The sequence below is a fragment of the Piliocolobus tephrosceles genome, chromosome 18 (assembly GCF_002776525.5).
Source record: "Piliocolobus tephrosceles isolate RC106 chromosome 18, ASM277652v3, whole genome shotgun sequence".
In the NCBI taxonomy this organism is placed as follows: Eukaryota; Metazoa; Chordata; class Mammalia; order Primates; family Cercopithecidae; genus Piliocolobus; species Piliocolobus tephrosceles.
In genome coordinates this window covers 226,333-240,903 of record NC_045451.1, presented here as the reverse complement: position 1 = coordinate 240,903, position 14,571 = coordinate 226,333, and the positions used below count along the sequence as shown (strand labels likewise).

At 50.6% G+C, this 14,571-nt stretch overlaps 1 protein-coding gene across 4 annotated transcripts; it reads left to right on the top strand.

The window, feature by feature from the left end:
• The first annotated feature begins 1,438 nt into the window (after positions 1–1,438).
• RBFA (ribosome binding factor A) lies at positions 1,439–14,338 on the top strand. 4 transcript variants are annotated; one of them, XM_026455173.1, is made up of 7 exons: positions 1,439–1,728; positions 3,723–3,765; positions 4,696–4,872; positions 5,848–5,960; positions 10,094–10,178; positions 12,159–12,232; positions 13,725–14,338. In XM_026455173.1, the coding sequence occupies exons 1-7, from the start codon at positions 1,571–1,573 to the stop codon at positions 14,242–14,244; spliced, it is 1,170 nt and encodes a 389-aa protein (XP_026310958.1). In that variant the 5' UTR covers positions 1,439–1,570; the 3' UTR covers positions 14,245–14,338. The 4 variants fall into 4 exon arrangements, with proteins under 4 accessions (XP_026310958.1, XP_026310960.1, XP_023080579.1 ...); XM_026455175.1 differs by lacking the exon at positions 10,094–10,178 and having other exon boundaries at positions 13,725–13,888; XM_023224811.2 differs by lacking the exon at positions 1,439–1,728 and having other exon boundaries at positions 3,747–3,765; positions 4,420–4,872.
• Positions 14,339–14,571: the final 233 nt, after the last annotated feature.

Genomic DNA, 14,571 nt, shown 5'->3' with positions numbered 1-14,571 from the left:
AGTAGAGACGGGGTTTCACCAGGTTAGCCAGGATGGTCTGGATCTCCCGACCTTGTGATCCGCCCGTCTCGGCCTCCCAAAGTGCTGGGATTACAGGCTTGAGCCACCGCGCCCGGCCCGGCAATGCACATTGATAGCTTATTTTTACAGGTGCAGTCACCCTAGCCCATCTGATTGTTCCCCTACCCCACTTTGTCTGCGTTATCTTACGTAAAATGCAGATTCCCCACATTTTTCCTCTGCCCCCTTTTGTGAAAAATCTATGCTTCTCAATGCTCCGCCCTTTCCCCTTTAAATCTGAAGCCCTCAAAATCATCTTTGGAGAAAGGCATAGACTTGTCTCCTGGGTGCGTCCTTAACTTTGGCAAATAAATCTCCTAAAATGATTAGAGACTTGTCTCGTCGTTTTCTTCCTTTGACAATATATACACACATACACATACAATAGATACACACGTACACACACGTATATACGCGCACACACATACACATACATACATATACACATACGCACACATACACATGCACACCTCCACACGCGCCCACACATACACACAGACGTGTCTCACACCACAGCAGCCGCCTCGGGACGTCACAGCCCACACATCCCCAACGCTGCGGTCGCGCTCACTTCTCTGCCCACACCCGGGGGGAGCAGCTTCCCCGCTAGGCCACGCTGACTCCGGGGAAGCGGGCGGGGCAAAACCACTTCTGGGGAGGACGCCCAATCTGGGGTTTTTCTCTGGGTGCCCGGGGAGGAGGCGGCGCAGGAGCAAAGACCTGGATGGCCCAGTGGCGGAAACAGAGGGACACCTCGCAGCATCCCGCCGACAGCGGCCCTGCCCAGGTCTCCAGGCTTCGGTGCCTTCGTTGCTTTGTGCAGCGAACCCAACTACGTCAGTTCCCAGCATTTAAACAAAACGCGTTCCATAGCTCCGCAGTGCCAGGCAACCGAGCGGTTCCTGAGCTTCACCGCGGCGCACACCCTCCGCACCGCCCATGTGGCCTCCCCACGCCCGGCTCCCGCCGGCCCCGCCCCGCGCCCCGCCCCCTTTGCCGCCCGCCCCCTGTCTCCCGTCTAGCACTTGTCGCCCCGCCCCACGCCGTCCCCCGCCCGCACACTGCCCACCTGGGGTTGTCTTCACCGCCCCCACACACCGCCCGCCTCGCTCCGGTAGTCGCCCACCTCACGCTGTCCTTCTCGCTTCAGCCTTCGCCCTGCCCACCCACCGCCCACCTCGCGTCCGTCTTCGGCCCGCCCATTCACCGCCCACCTCGCGTCCGTCTTCACCCCGCCCACCTGCTGCCGGCCTCCGGCCTTCGCCCCTCCGCCGTCGTAGCCCCGCCCGCCGTGTACCCAGTCTTCGCCCCGCCCCGGGTTGTGGCCCCGCCCACACGCCGTCTATCCCTGCCCTGCACCATCGCCCCGCCCACACGCCGCCTGCCCGGCGTATGTCGTCCTTGCGCTCCGCGCCGTCGCCCCGCCCACACGCCGCCAGCCTCGCGTCTGTTGTCGCTCCGCGCCTGCGCCAGTTGTTTTCCTGGTTGCGCCGGGTCGTCGCGCCGCGCCATGTGGGCTGCAGCGGGCGGGCTGTGGGGTTCCCGCGCGGGTCTCCGGGGCCTGCTCCGTAGCCGCGATGCTGCGCTCCTTCCGGCCTGCGCGCGGGGAGTGCACGGCTCTGCTGTCTCCTGCAAGAACTGGCTCAAGAAATTCGCCTCGAAAACCAAGTAATGCGGCGGGGGGCGGTGTCATCGGGCGCGGTGTTCCCTGGGGGGCGGTGTCCCCGGGTTGCGGTGTCCGCCCACCCGCGTTCTTGCGCCCACGCGGCTTCGGTCGGCAGTTCCTGACTCCTGGGGTCTGCAGCAGTTCAGCTCTGTCAACATTCGCAGTTTTTCTGTTCGTGGACGTGTGTCGGGTTAAACAAACAAAGTGACAATGTGTGTTTATTTTGATTCTTGTCACCGGACGTATTTTTCAGGAGATTAGTTTCAGGAAATGAGGAAAAATGAAAAAATATAAGAATTTCGTTGCTAATGTTGACTTTCTGTGTGGAATTAATTTGAAGACTAAAGCTTGTCATGATAATTAGTATTTTTAAATGATGAAAAATAAGTACACTAAAATATAATGACTTTTCACGCTGTTTTTAGTTCTTCTAAGTATGGTAGATGGGTGTATGTTTTCTACTTTAATACACTACTTTTAAGACAGTTTTAGACCCTGCAGAAAAATTGCAAACATAGTGCCGAGATCCTGTGTCCTGGCACCCAGCTCCCCCTGTATTAACGTCGGAATTTAGCTTCTCCAGTTAAAGAGCCGAGATTGATAGATTGTTGCTAACTGAAGCCCGTACTTTATTCACTTTTCCTTGGTTCTGCCTGCCGTTCCTTCCTGTCCCAGGTCCCCACCCAAGGTCCACGTTACATTGAATTGTCTTGTTTCCTTAGGCTGGAGTAGTGTCCCAGACTGTCCCTGTTTTTGATGGCTGTGCCAGTTTGGAGGGGTACTGGTCAGGTGCTTTGCAGGATGCCCCTCTGTTGGAATGTGCCTGTTTTTTTAATGCTTAGATGTGGATTATGGATTTTGGGGAGGAAGACTAGAGGTAAAGGCCATTCTCATCGCACCGTATCCAGGGTCCACGTTGACCGTGATCCCCTGCATGAGGTGCTTGCCAGGTTTCTCTACTGTAAAGTTACTGTTTTTGCCCCCCTTTTCTTACTGTACTCTAGGAGAAAGTCGCTGTGTACAGCCCACGCCTAAGGAGTGGGGAATTTTGTCCTAAGTGATTTGCATTCTGCACAGAGGATGTGTCTCTTCACTGCGTTTATTAATTCATTCATATCCCCAAGAACTCATGGGTTGTAATCCTGTGTTACTTAGTTTTGTTCAAATGTTTCCAGCTCTGGCCCTTAGCAGCTCTCTAAGCTCCTATGTCCTGTTACCATACCCTTGTCATTATGGCATTTTGCTGGGTTTTTGTGTGTGTTAAACACTTTCCTGCTTTCTGGCACTACAAGATGCTCCAGGCTCATCTTGTGTGTTTCCTACCGCAGCCCTAAAATCAGCCATTTCTCCAAGGAGCCCTCGTTCCTTTTATTGGAGAGCGAGATTAGAAACTATGGGTGCTGGGTGTGTTCGTTGCTTCTGGGGTGTCTGTCTTTAGGCCATCTCATCTGACGAAAGGATGTATGTGTTCCTGTTCACCCTCGTGTAAATATGCACCTATAAACATTTCTGTGTATAACCATCTGTCTCCACCTCCAGAGCGTACTGTGTGGATCATTCTAGCCTCCCCTCCTTGCTAATCTGTAAGTCCCACTCCAGTAGTGAGCGTGGCTCCCACCATTCATTTGCTTAATTGTTCAGTCTCAGTCTATGCCTGTGACAGCATCTGAATCCTTTACCTGAACTTTCATGGGAAACATCTTTATCAATTGGAGTATAGTGTTTCTGTGCAGTTTGGTAGGTGTCTTTCTCTCAAACCTTGGGACTAGAAGTAGAATTTAGGTAAAAATATGAGGTTGAATTAAAACCTTCTTCAGCCTCTTCCCCACAACCCATGTTGTTATCAATTAAATACTGAAATTTTTTAAGATGGCCAGTAACGTAACGTCTAAGTTTAGCCCCTTACAAACAGTTATGGTATCATAACCTCTTAAGTTTGCTTATGTAACTTTCTGACTTTGCCATCACTAACATAATGCTTATTTTCTCCCCAAAGAAAAAAGTTTTGGTATGACGGTCCTTCCTTGGGCTCTCACTTGGTGAGTATAAACCATGAGCCACTTTATAATCTTGATGGGAGTGAGGGTTTAAAAGTTGGGAAAATTCTTTTTTTTTTTTTTTCTTGGCTGTGTCGCCCAGGCTGGAGTGCAGTGGCCGGATCTCAGCTCACTGCAAGCTCCGCCTCCCGGGTTCACGCCATTCTCCTGCCTCAGCCTCCCGAGTAGCTGGGACTACAGGCACCCGCCACCTCGTCCGGCTAGTTTTTTGCATTTTTTTAGTAGAGACGGGGTTTCACCGTGTTAGCCAGGATGGTCTCGATCTCCTGACCTTGTGATCCGCCCGTCTCGGCCTCCCAAAGTGCTGGGACTACAGGCTTGAGCCACTGCGCCTGGCCAAAAGTTGGGAAAATTCTTACCTGGAGGTCTTTCCGTTTCTGTATTGGAGGGGACAGTGTCTATGTGGATGCGACTGGATGCCATTGGCAACATGGAGTTTTTACCTCTTCCAAAAAAAAAATGTACCGACATTAATGTTCTCTGGAAAGTCGTATCTTTTATCCAATTATAATATGGTAATATCCATTTAGTTTTTAGTGTGTGTATACCATAAAAGTTTATGCAATATATGACTCCCATTCTGAAAAATAAATACATCACTTATACTAAAAATTACTGAATGATTCCCTTTGGCAGGGTGAACTTTATGGTATGTGAATTATATCTCAACAAAAACTTTTTTTGAGAAAATATTTACTTGCAGTACTTTTCATCTTGGAGCGTTACCAGGTAAAAACTAAAAGGATCCCGGTTTATCAAACTTTATCTTAATGAAAGCTGAGGCAGCTAAGAGTGATAGCTGCTCATCCAGCTGAGAGGCTGCCCATCCAGCCCTCCCCAGCCCTGCTGTGTGAGTTGGTGAGTTTGGAGTTGTGACGCTGCCCTTGGGGCGTGCTCTTCTTCTTGATGGAGACTTACAAACCATCCAAGTTGGAATTCCTCGTGAGGACCACCTCAAAGAAAACCAGGAAGGAAGACCACGTGCGCGTGAGGGCCCTGAACGGTCTCCTCTATAAGGCACTGACAGACCTGCTGTGCACCCCCGAAGTGAGTCAGGAGCTGTATGACCTTAACGTGGAGCTCTCCAAGGTAGGCTACGTGGCCAAAGAGAAGAAATGGGTTGAGACAGCAGGCCTGGCACTCACTTTACCTGGCCCAGTCTTGCCTGACAATTAAAAAAAGACGCTTTAGGCTGGGCGCCGTGGCTCACGCCTGTAGTCCCAGCACTTTGGGAGGCCGAGGCGGGTGGATCATGAGGTCAGGAGATCGAGACCATCCTAGCTAACATGGTAAAACCCCGTCTCTACTAAGAATACAAAAAATTAGCCGGGTGTGGTGGCGGGCGCCTGTAGTCCCAGTTACTCTGGAGGCTGAGGCTTGAACCCGGGAGGCGGAGGTTGCCGTGAGCCGAGATCGTGCCACTGCACTCCAGCCTAGGCGACAGAGCGAGACTCCGTCTCAAAAAAAAAAAAAAAAAAGCCACTTTAGCACTTACAAAGTCTTAGTTCTGGGTTGCAGAGGTGATACTCAGTCTGGTCATTGGAGCCCTGAAGACAGATGGTGGGTGTCTGCTGTGCAGAGGCAGGTGTCTCACTGGAAGGCGGGAGTCCTGTGACCAAACAGCACCTGGCATGTTGTCAGTAGAAGGTCTAAGCCTGCCTTGGGAAGAGGATGCATCTGCCTGTACCTCAGTACAGAGGTAGTACAGGAGATGACTTCCTCTGGCCCACTCTGAGTTGTGAGGAGAAAAGGCAGCATCAAGCATTTTTGATTAGCATCTCAGGGCAAGTGGCTGTGAGGCAAGCGTGAGGTCAGGATTCCGGTTTGGTTCTGCAAACCAGGTGGTTTGGTTTGCAGGACCTGGTGAAGAGGGGAGGGAGGTTTTGGGTTCTGGGGCCCTACTTCACCTGGGGGCGTGTGCGGCAGCAGGTGGTGGCCTCCGGCAATCTGCCAGAGCCCTGACTTGGGTGGGAGGGGCGTCCGCAGCTGTGGTTTTCATCTCCTGGATGTTGTCTTGAAAACCCATGTAAACTAAAGAGTGACCTGTGGGGGGTGGGGTCTCAGGTTTCCCTGACTCCAGACTTCTCAGCCTGCCGAGTGTACTGGAAGACAACGCTCTCTGCCGAGCAGAACGCACGCATGGAGGCTGTCCTGCAGAGAAGTGCCGCGTCCATGAGGTGACGGCTTTTGCTTTCTGAATGTACTTGCTTTTTGCTCACACCCTCAGTGTCTCAGCTGTTTCTCTTGTAGGTGGACTTTAACTTTTCATTGAGTATTTTTTCTTTTAAAGAAAATTTTGGAAGCATTTTCTTGAAGTTCATTGTATAATTTCCTTTCTCATATAAGCCATAATGTAGGTTAGCGTTTCTCAAAGTGTGCCAGGATCCTAGGGGTCTGGAGATCCTGTCAGGGAGTTCATTAGGGTAAGACGTTATTTCACCTCTCCTGCTGTGTTGACATTTGCACTGAGGATGCAGGAACCGTGAGGGAAGACTGCTGGTGCCATGCTGCCAGCCAGGGCTGTGGGGTGCCATGCCACAGCCTAGAGTAAAAGATGATGTCACTTTTACTTAAGAATATCCCAGATAAGACTCGACATGTTGCCTCTCACCTGTAATCCCTGCAGCTCGGGATTCCGAGGCGGGAGGATCCCTTAAGGCCAGGAGTTCAGGACCAGTTTGGGCAAGATGGCGAGACCCCATTTCTACAAAAAATTACAAAATTAACCAGGCACAGTGGCAGCACACACATGTAGTCCCACCTACTCGGGAGGCTGAGGTGGGAAGTATCCCCTGGATTCCTGTCACCCCAGGAATTTGTGGTGGCAGGAGGATCACTGGAGCCCAGGAGGTAGAGGTTGCAGTGAGCCGTGATAAGGTACCTGCTTTCCAGCCTGACAGTGGAGCAAGACCCTGTTTCTCAAAGAAAAATTAAAATCCGAGACAGTTTGTAAAAAATTATTAATTGTGGCCGGGCACGGTGGCTCAAGCCTATAATCCCAGCACTTTGGGAGGCCGAGACGGGCGGATCACGAGGTCAGGAGATCGAGACCATCCTGGCTAACACGGTGAAACCCCGTCTCTACTAAAAAATATAAAAACTAGCTGGGCGAGGTGGCGGGCGCCTGTAGTCCCAGCTACTCGGGAGGCTGAGGCAGGAGAATGGTGTAAACCCGGGAGGCGGAGCTTGCAGTGAGCTGAGATCCGGCCACTGCACTCCAGTCCGGGCAATACAGCAAGACTCCGCCTCAAAAAAAAAAAAAAAATTATTAATTGTATTAAATGTTGATCCTTGAGCACGTCTTGTTAATATTTTTTGTAATAGGAAGTACATGTAGATGACTTGCCGTCTGGAGAGTGCTGAACAGAACAGCGTAGTGAGCAGACCATTCAGGTTTGGGCGTCTGTCAGACATGCTTTCAGAAGTGAGGGAGTGAACCTACCACTCCAGAGCCAACAACGCACCGCATCTGGTGCCAGTGATAAAGTTTAACCTTTCAAGTGAAAATCAGAATTTTAGGAAACTTGTATTCACCACTGTGAGCCTGACAATGTCTAGGTACTTGAGACTCTGCTGATGAGATTGGCAGCCCCCGACCTTAACAAACGTGCTGCAGTCGTGTGGTAAACCGCGTCAACGCTTTTAAAATCTGCATAACTAGGCGAACTGTTGTTTTCCAAATGACCAGTGCACGAGGTTACAAAACCGTGTGCAGAGAGGTCGGTTCACAGTGTGAGCCGGATGGTGAGTTTTAACGTAGCAGAGTGCGACAGGTTCGTTCCTGTGGTTTCAGATTCCTCATTGCAGCTGTTTATGTATATATTTATTTGAGATGGAGTCTTGCTGTGTTGGCCAGGCTGGAGGGCAGTGGAGTGATAGCGGCTCCCTACAACCTCTGCCTCCTGGGTTCAAGCGATTCTCATGCCTCAGCCTCCTGAGTAGCTGGGATTACAGATGCCCGCCACCATGCCCAGCTAATCTTTGTGTTTTTTTTTTTTTTTTTTTGAGACGGAGTCTCACTCTGTCGCCCAGGCTGGAGTGCAGTGGCCGAATCTCAGCTCACTGCAAGCTCCGCCTCCCGGGTTTACACCATTCTTCTGCCTCAGCCTCCCGAGTAGCCGGGACTACAGGCGCCTGCCACCTCGCCCGGCTAGTTTTTTGTATTTTTTAGTAGAGACGGGGTTTCACCAGGTTAGCCAGGATGGTCTCGATCTCCTGACCTCATGATCCGCCCATCTTGGCCTCCCAAAGTGCTGGGATTACAGGCTTGAGCCACCGCGCCCGGCCAATATTTGTGTTTTTAGTAGAGATGAGGTTTCACTATGTTGGCCAGGCTGGAACAACTGACCTTTAATAAAGTACTTTTGTTGAATTTTTGTGACAAAGAAGATCCATACTTTTCTCAGAGCTGTTAAATTCTCTCTTTCCCAACACACGTCTGGGAGGCCTGATTTTTTTATTTTTATTTTTTTGCTTTTTTTGAGACAGGATCTCATTCTGTCTCCAGGTTGGAGTGCAGGGTCACTGTCTTGGCTCACTGCAGCCTCAACCTCCCGGGCTCAAGCGATCTTCCTGCCTCAGCCTCCCATACAGCGGGAAGCACAGGTGCACGCCACCATGCTTGGCTCATTTTGTATTTTTTGTAGAGATAGGGTCTCCCTATGTTGCCTAGGCTGGTCTCCAACTCCTGGGCTTAAGCGATCCTCTGGCCTGAGCTTCCCAAAGTGCTGAGATTACAGGCATGAGCTACCGTGCTGGCTCTTCTTGTATTTCAGCGAGAGGAGGGACAGAGTGCAGAAGCAGCAATGAGATCCCAGCTGTCTTCCGTGAAGCTGGCTTTGGAGAATGTGCAAATAGGTAAACAATGCCATGCTTCTCATTGATTTTGTGGGAGGAATATATACTTTTTGTTAAAAATGTCTATGTAAGCATTTAGTGGGTTTTTTTTTTTTTTTGAGACAGAGTCTCGCTCTGTTGCCCAGGCTGGAGTGCAGGGGCCGGATCTCAGCTCACTGCAAGCTCCGTCTCCCGGGTTTACGCCATTCTCCTGCCTCAGCCTCCCGAGTAGCTGGGACTACAGGCGCCCGCCACCTCGCCCAGCTAGTTTTTTGTATTTTTTAGTAGAGACGGCGTTTCACTGTATTAGCCAGGATGGTCTCGATCTCCTGACCTCGTGATCCGCCCATCTCGGCCTCCCAAAGTGCTGGGATTACAGGCTTGAGCCACCGCGCCCGGCCGCATTTAGTGGGTTTTTAAGCGACTTTAAAAGGACATAGCTTTTAGATTTCTCAGTTTTAGTTTCTAGTATAGTAAATATTTGTAGGTAGAACCCACATAAGCAAACGCTCTTTGGGATCTTCAATAATTTTTAAGACTGTAAAGGATCCTGGGACCAACAATTTTGGGAATTGCTGAGCTGGGTGATAATAAAGAAAGTATTCAGTTTCCTCCTCAGTTTTAAAAAGTGCAGAAATCCAGCTCACTGACCAGCTCTCTCAGAACTGGAATTTCTCCTTTCTGCCTCCCTTCTCATCATGCCCCGTGTTTAGGGTGGGGACAGACGTAGACAAGGTGGCCATGTGTGGGCTTTGTTCCAGGCACCCTGCCTGGCTTCCCTGCATCATTACCATGTATGATGATGCCCAGGGCTCTGTGAAACTGCATATCAGAGAACGTTCATTTCATTTCTTACTGTTTAACAAAACCAAGAAAATGGAGATTATTGACAAGTGTTGAGGCAGCATCGTTTTCCGATTTTTAGGTATCAGAAAATTCAGTTGAGCTGAATGTCGCTCTTCCCAACTCCTGTGGGTCACCCAAGATTTAGGGTCAAGGTTTTCCGTAGCTATGTACCAAAGATCTGTGGTCATGGCTTTCACTGGTTATATGTGCCGTGCCTACAGTGGCCTTAGGTCTGTATTATGTAATGTGCATGATACAAATATCACTTCTGTGTCTAATACCTGGGAACCTGAGGGTCGTGTCGTGCCAGGGCGTGTCCACTGAGCGCGGGAGGACAGGCTGTTGATGCACAGACACTGGAGCCCCAGGCCATAGTGGTGAGTTCAGATCGGGTGATTTATACAGATCTCAAAGGAAGTTGCAGTTCAGATGCATTTTGCGTCCCTTTTGTGATGTGGTAGTTGTGGCTAAAGATGACTCTTCTGGGCTGATGTTTTCGTTTTTGAGTAATACAGTAAATCTCACTCCTGCCTCTTAGTGACATCTTGAATCTTGTGTTCAGCACCGTCACCCCTCTCCCCTGAGCATCACGGCACAGCTGTGAGGCTCTGTGCATTCTCTCTCCCAGGCACCTTTTGATGTCCCAGCAGACCCTGAGGAATGTGCCACCTATAGTGTTTGTTCAAGACAAGAAAAGTGCAGCTCTCGCTGAGGTAAGGTTTCAAAAAAACTTTTTAAAATTTTTAAATGTTTATTTTTTTTAATTGGAGACAGGGTCTTGCTGTATTGTCCAGGCTAGTCTTGAACTCCTGGCCTGAAGTGATCCTTCTGCCTCGGCCTCCCAAAGTGGTGGGATTTATAGGTGTGAGCCACCGGGCCCAGGTAATAATTAACTTTTTATAACAGAAATGCTTATATGAATAAAATTTTTAATTTAAATTTTAAATCCTGAAAAGATAATGCACAGTTAAAAAAAGAGAAGAGGCGGGGTGCAGTGGCTCAAGCCTGTAATCTCAGCACTTTGGGAGGCAGAGGCAGGTGGATCACGAGGTCAGGAGTTTGAGACTAGCCTGGCCAATATGGCGAAACCCCGTCTCTACTAAAAATACCAAAAAATGAGCCAGTCATCATGGTGCGTGCCTGTAGTCTCAGCTGCTCGGGACGCTGAGGCAGAAGAATCGGTTGAACTGGGGAGGCAGAGGTTGCAGTGAGCCGAGGTTGCACCACTGCCCTCCAGCCTGGGCAACAGAGTGAGAGACTCCGTGTCAAAAAAAAAAAGAGAAGAAACCACTGAGAAGGGAACAAATGAAAAGTCATGAAAGCAGGGTGCAAATGAAAAGGCTTCCCCTTGCTCCCGTGCCCCCGTTCCCAGCCCAGGTCCCCAGAGGTAATTCTCTTTCTGGTTTTAATTTTTTAATGCTTATCACCGTAGCTCTAACTAGGGTATAAATTCGACACGGCCATAGTTTCCCTCCTATGCCTGTCTCTCCCTCCCACCTCTCGACATGGATCAGTCCACTCTGGTTTCACACCATCAGGGCTTATGAGACTTAGGTCTGTCCTGTAACTGTAAGTGCTTTTATCATTTTCTTTGCTTTAGAGGTGGGTTAGCTATAAAGATTAAAAACAAGTAAATATATACTTCCCTGGGTGGTGGTTATCTGGTAGTTACTAAGGTATGTTATAACTTCAAAAACTCAGTCAAAACTCAGCGAATAGCGTTTGCAGTATTATAGGTAACTGTTACGCAGTATAGGGCCAGACAGTATTTGGATCCCCAGAAGAAAAAGATCCAGTTTGACATTTTTGGTTTTTGTTAATCAGTGTATAGGTAACACTAAAAACTTTGTACAAGGAATAAGCTTGACAGATACGTGATTTCCCTTGCTAGCAAAAGAAGCGAAGGAGTGAGGTTATAGTCCCTGCTGTAAGGAATCAAGGACAGTGCTGCGAGGGCATCAGCAAGGCAGTCCCTGGGGAGGACGTGCCAGTCTCTGAGCTCAGCACCGCAGGCTCCTGTCTCTGGGAGGGAGGTCCCATCAGGAGTTGCGGGTTCACTTCCAGAATAGTCACTGGACAGGGGAGGGTGCCTGCTGTGCTTGGAGCAGGATGAGGACACCCGCAGAGGCAGGGACAGGCAGGCCAGGGTTCGGGTGGAATGCAGTGTCCAGCAGGGCTTGTGGGCCATTGCCATGGTGTGGATGGCATCCCATGAGCCTGGCTGAGGAGCAGTTTTCTCTTGTAGTTTAGGCTCCCGGCTTCGTGACCGTCCCCATCATCTTTTACCTTGTCTTGCTGGGAGGCTTTTGTCCCCCCAAGCACACAAATTCGGTGGCAAAACTGAAGCATTTTGCAAAACTACCTTGGAAACCAGATAATGGTTAGTTATTTACTTCAACTAATGCTTAACTGGTTTCTTCATAAATTTGACTAACATTTACAAGTCTAAAATGTAGTTTTTAAAAAGCCTCACTTTGTTATCAGAGAAAATGTGTTATGTAAAAGTAACAGTAAGGTATTTGAAAGCACAGGCTACTGAACAGATCCTAGTATTTGGGAAGGGTCAATAGAAGAAATTGTGCACAGTCTGATCAAAAGCTCTGCAGTGAACAACACTGGTGTCACATGGAGCCCGGCTGTAAGTATGGGGTGGGGACGTGGCTGACTGGTTTACCGTCTGTGTTCCTCTGCAGCTTGATAAGTTACTGGCAGTCGCAGACTTTGGACCCCGCGATGAAAGAGACGACTTTGTACAAAAGGATTTCAGGTGATGCATGTGGACATATGTTTTGATTCCCTGGGGTAGATTCCTGGGTGTGGAATCGCCGTTTTCCATAGCAGCTGCACAGCTCCACATCCCTAGTAGCCTGCATGGACCCCGTGGCACTTGCCCCCAGGGCCGGCAGCCCATATTCATAGACCTGTGCTGTGGCCTGGCCACGTTTACACAGTGGGGGCCTCAGGGGCCACCAGAGGTGTCTGCTATAACCCCCCCAGTGAGGAGAGGGCCTCTTGTCCTGTGCATTCATTCAGCATGTTGTTATTGAGTGCCCACTGTATGCCAAGCCCTGGTCTAGCATTTAGGATGCAGCTGTCTTTGGAACCTGCCTTTCACTAGGGGAAGCTGATGGGAAGCAGTAAACATCACAGATGGGTCAGTTGTGTGTGAGGAGGGGAATAGAGGGAGGTGGGGCTTGGGAGAGCAGGTTAGGGGCATAGAAGTTTGGCCTGTGCATGTGCACACACATGTACATCTTTTCCAAACTTGTAATGCCTGACAGAGCCTGCGGGTACTGGGGTGTTTGTGGAGGGCCCCGTTGCAAGCATGCAGCTGCTAGAGCAGGCCTTGCCTGTGGGCCTTAGATAGCAGCGTCAACATCGCCTGGGCACCAGCCAGAGTTAGGTTTAACCAGCCTGCCAGGTGCATCCGAGCTGGAAGCAAAGCTCCAGGCTGTAGCAGGCCTGGCCTGATTGGGTCAGCAAGGGGCAGTGTGGGGGTGGCAGGTCAGGGAGCTGAGCCCAGGGTTTGGAGACTTTCTAGAGTGGAGCCTTGGAGGATACAGGGGCCGTGACATGGCCTTGATTAGGTGCTGTTCACCAAGAATAGGCTCTTCTTGAAGGCTAATGAGTGGCAGATCTGATAGACCTCACCTGTAATTCTGCTAGTTTAACTGGCCCGAGGCCCTGGCCGTGCTTAGAGAAAACAGTTGCAAATGCATTTTTTTTTTCTTGAGACAGCCTCAGTCTGTTGCCCAGGCTGGAGTGCAGTGGCGTGATCTTGGCTCAGTGCAACCTCTGCCTCTTGGGTTCAGGCGATTCTCCTGCCTCAGCCTCCCGAATAGCTGGGATTACAGGTGCCTGCTACCACGCCCAGCTAATTTTTGTATTTTTGGTGGAGACGGGTTTCACCATGTTGGCCAGGCGGGTCTTGAACTCCTGACCTCGTGATCCGCCCACCTCAGCCTCCCAAAGTGCTGGGATTACAGATGTGAGCCACCGTGCCCGGCGCAAATGCATTTATTGCATACGGGATGGTGCACCTAGACTGTGCTGGCCAAATACTTCTGACGCTGGGGAACGCTGAAACCACAGCCCACCTTCCTTCACTCCTGTCTCCAGTTACCCTCAGACAGACATTGGGAGGGTTCTCAGGCGAGTAGATGTAGGAAGTGTGATGTGGTGTTGTGTTGTGGCGATGACACTGTGGATTGGGGGCTCAGTTTGTGCTTGGTGTGAAGGCTCCTCTTCTCCCTTCCCAGGGACGCCGATGCCCCGCAACCCTGCGGCACCACAGAGCCGGCCACGAGCTCCAGCGTGTGTGGTATCAATCATGAGGCGCTCAGCAAGCAGATCATGGAGTACAAAAGGAGGAAGGATAAAGGGCTCGGGGGGCTTGTGTGGCAGGGGCAGGTGGCTGAGCTGACAACGCAGATGAAAAAGGGAAGGAAGAGGGCCAAGCCCCGCCTGGAGCAGGACAGCTCCCTCAAGAGCTACCTGTCGGGCGAGGAGGTGGAAGATGACCCGGACCTGGTTGGCGCCCCAGAGTACGAGTGCTACGCCCTGGACACGGAGGAGTTGGAGGCAGAGAGAGGAGGTGGCACAACAGAGGATGGCCACGGCTGCAATGCAAGCAGGGAGTTAGATGGAGAGGTGTCAGCTCTGCCCGTCCCACGTTTGCAGGGAAAAGCATTGGCATGTGACGCAGCATGTGGCTTTGTTGAGGCAGTTGATGGAGTTAAAACTATCTGCTCAGCCGGGCGCGGTGGCTCAAGCCTGTAATCCCAGCACTTCGGGGGCCGAGCCGGGCGGATCACGAGGTCAGGAGATCGAGACCATCCTGGCTAACACGGTGAAACCCCGTCTCTACTAAAAAATACAAAAAACTAGCCGGGCGAGGTGGCTGGCGCCTGTAGTCCCAGCTACTCAGGAGGCTGAGGCAGGAGAATGGCGTAAACCCGGGAGGCGGAGCTTGCAGTGAGCTGAGATCCGGCCACTGCACTCCAGCCTGGGCAACAGAAAGAGACTCCGTCTCAAAAAAAAAAAAAAACCCAAAACCATCTGCTCTTCTGTTACGTCAACGTTTTCTAGCTTTTCCGTGTATCTAAA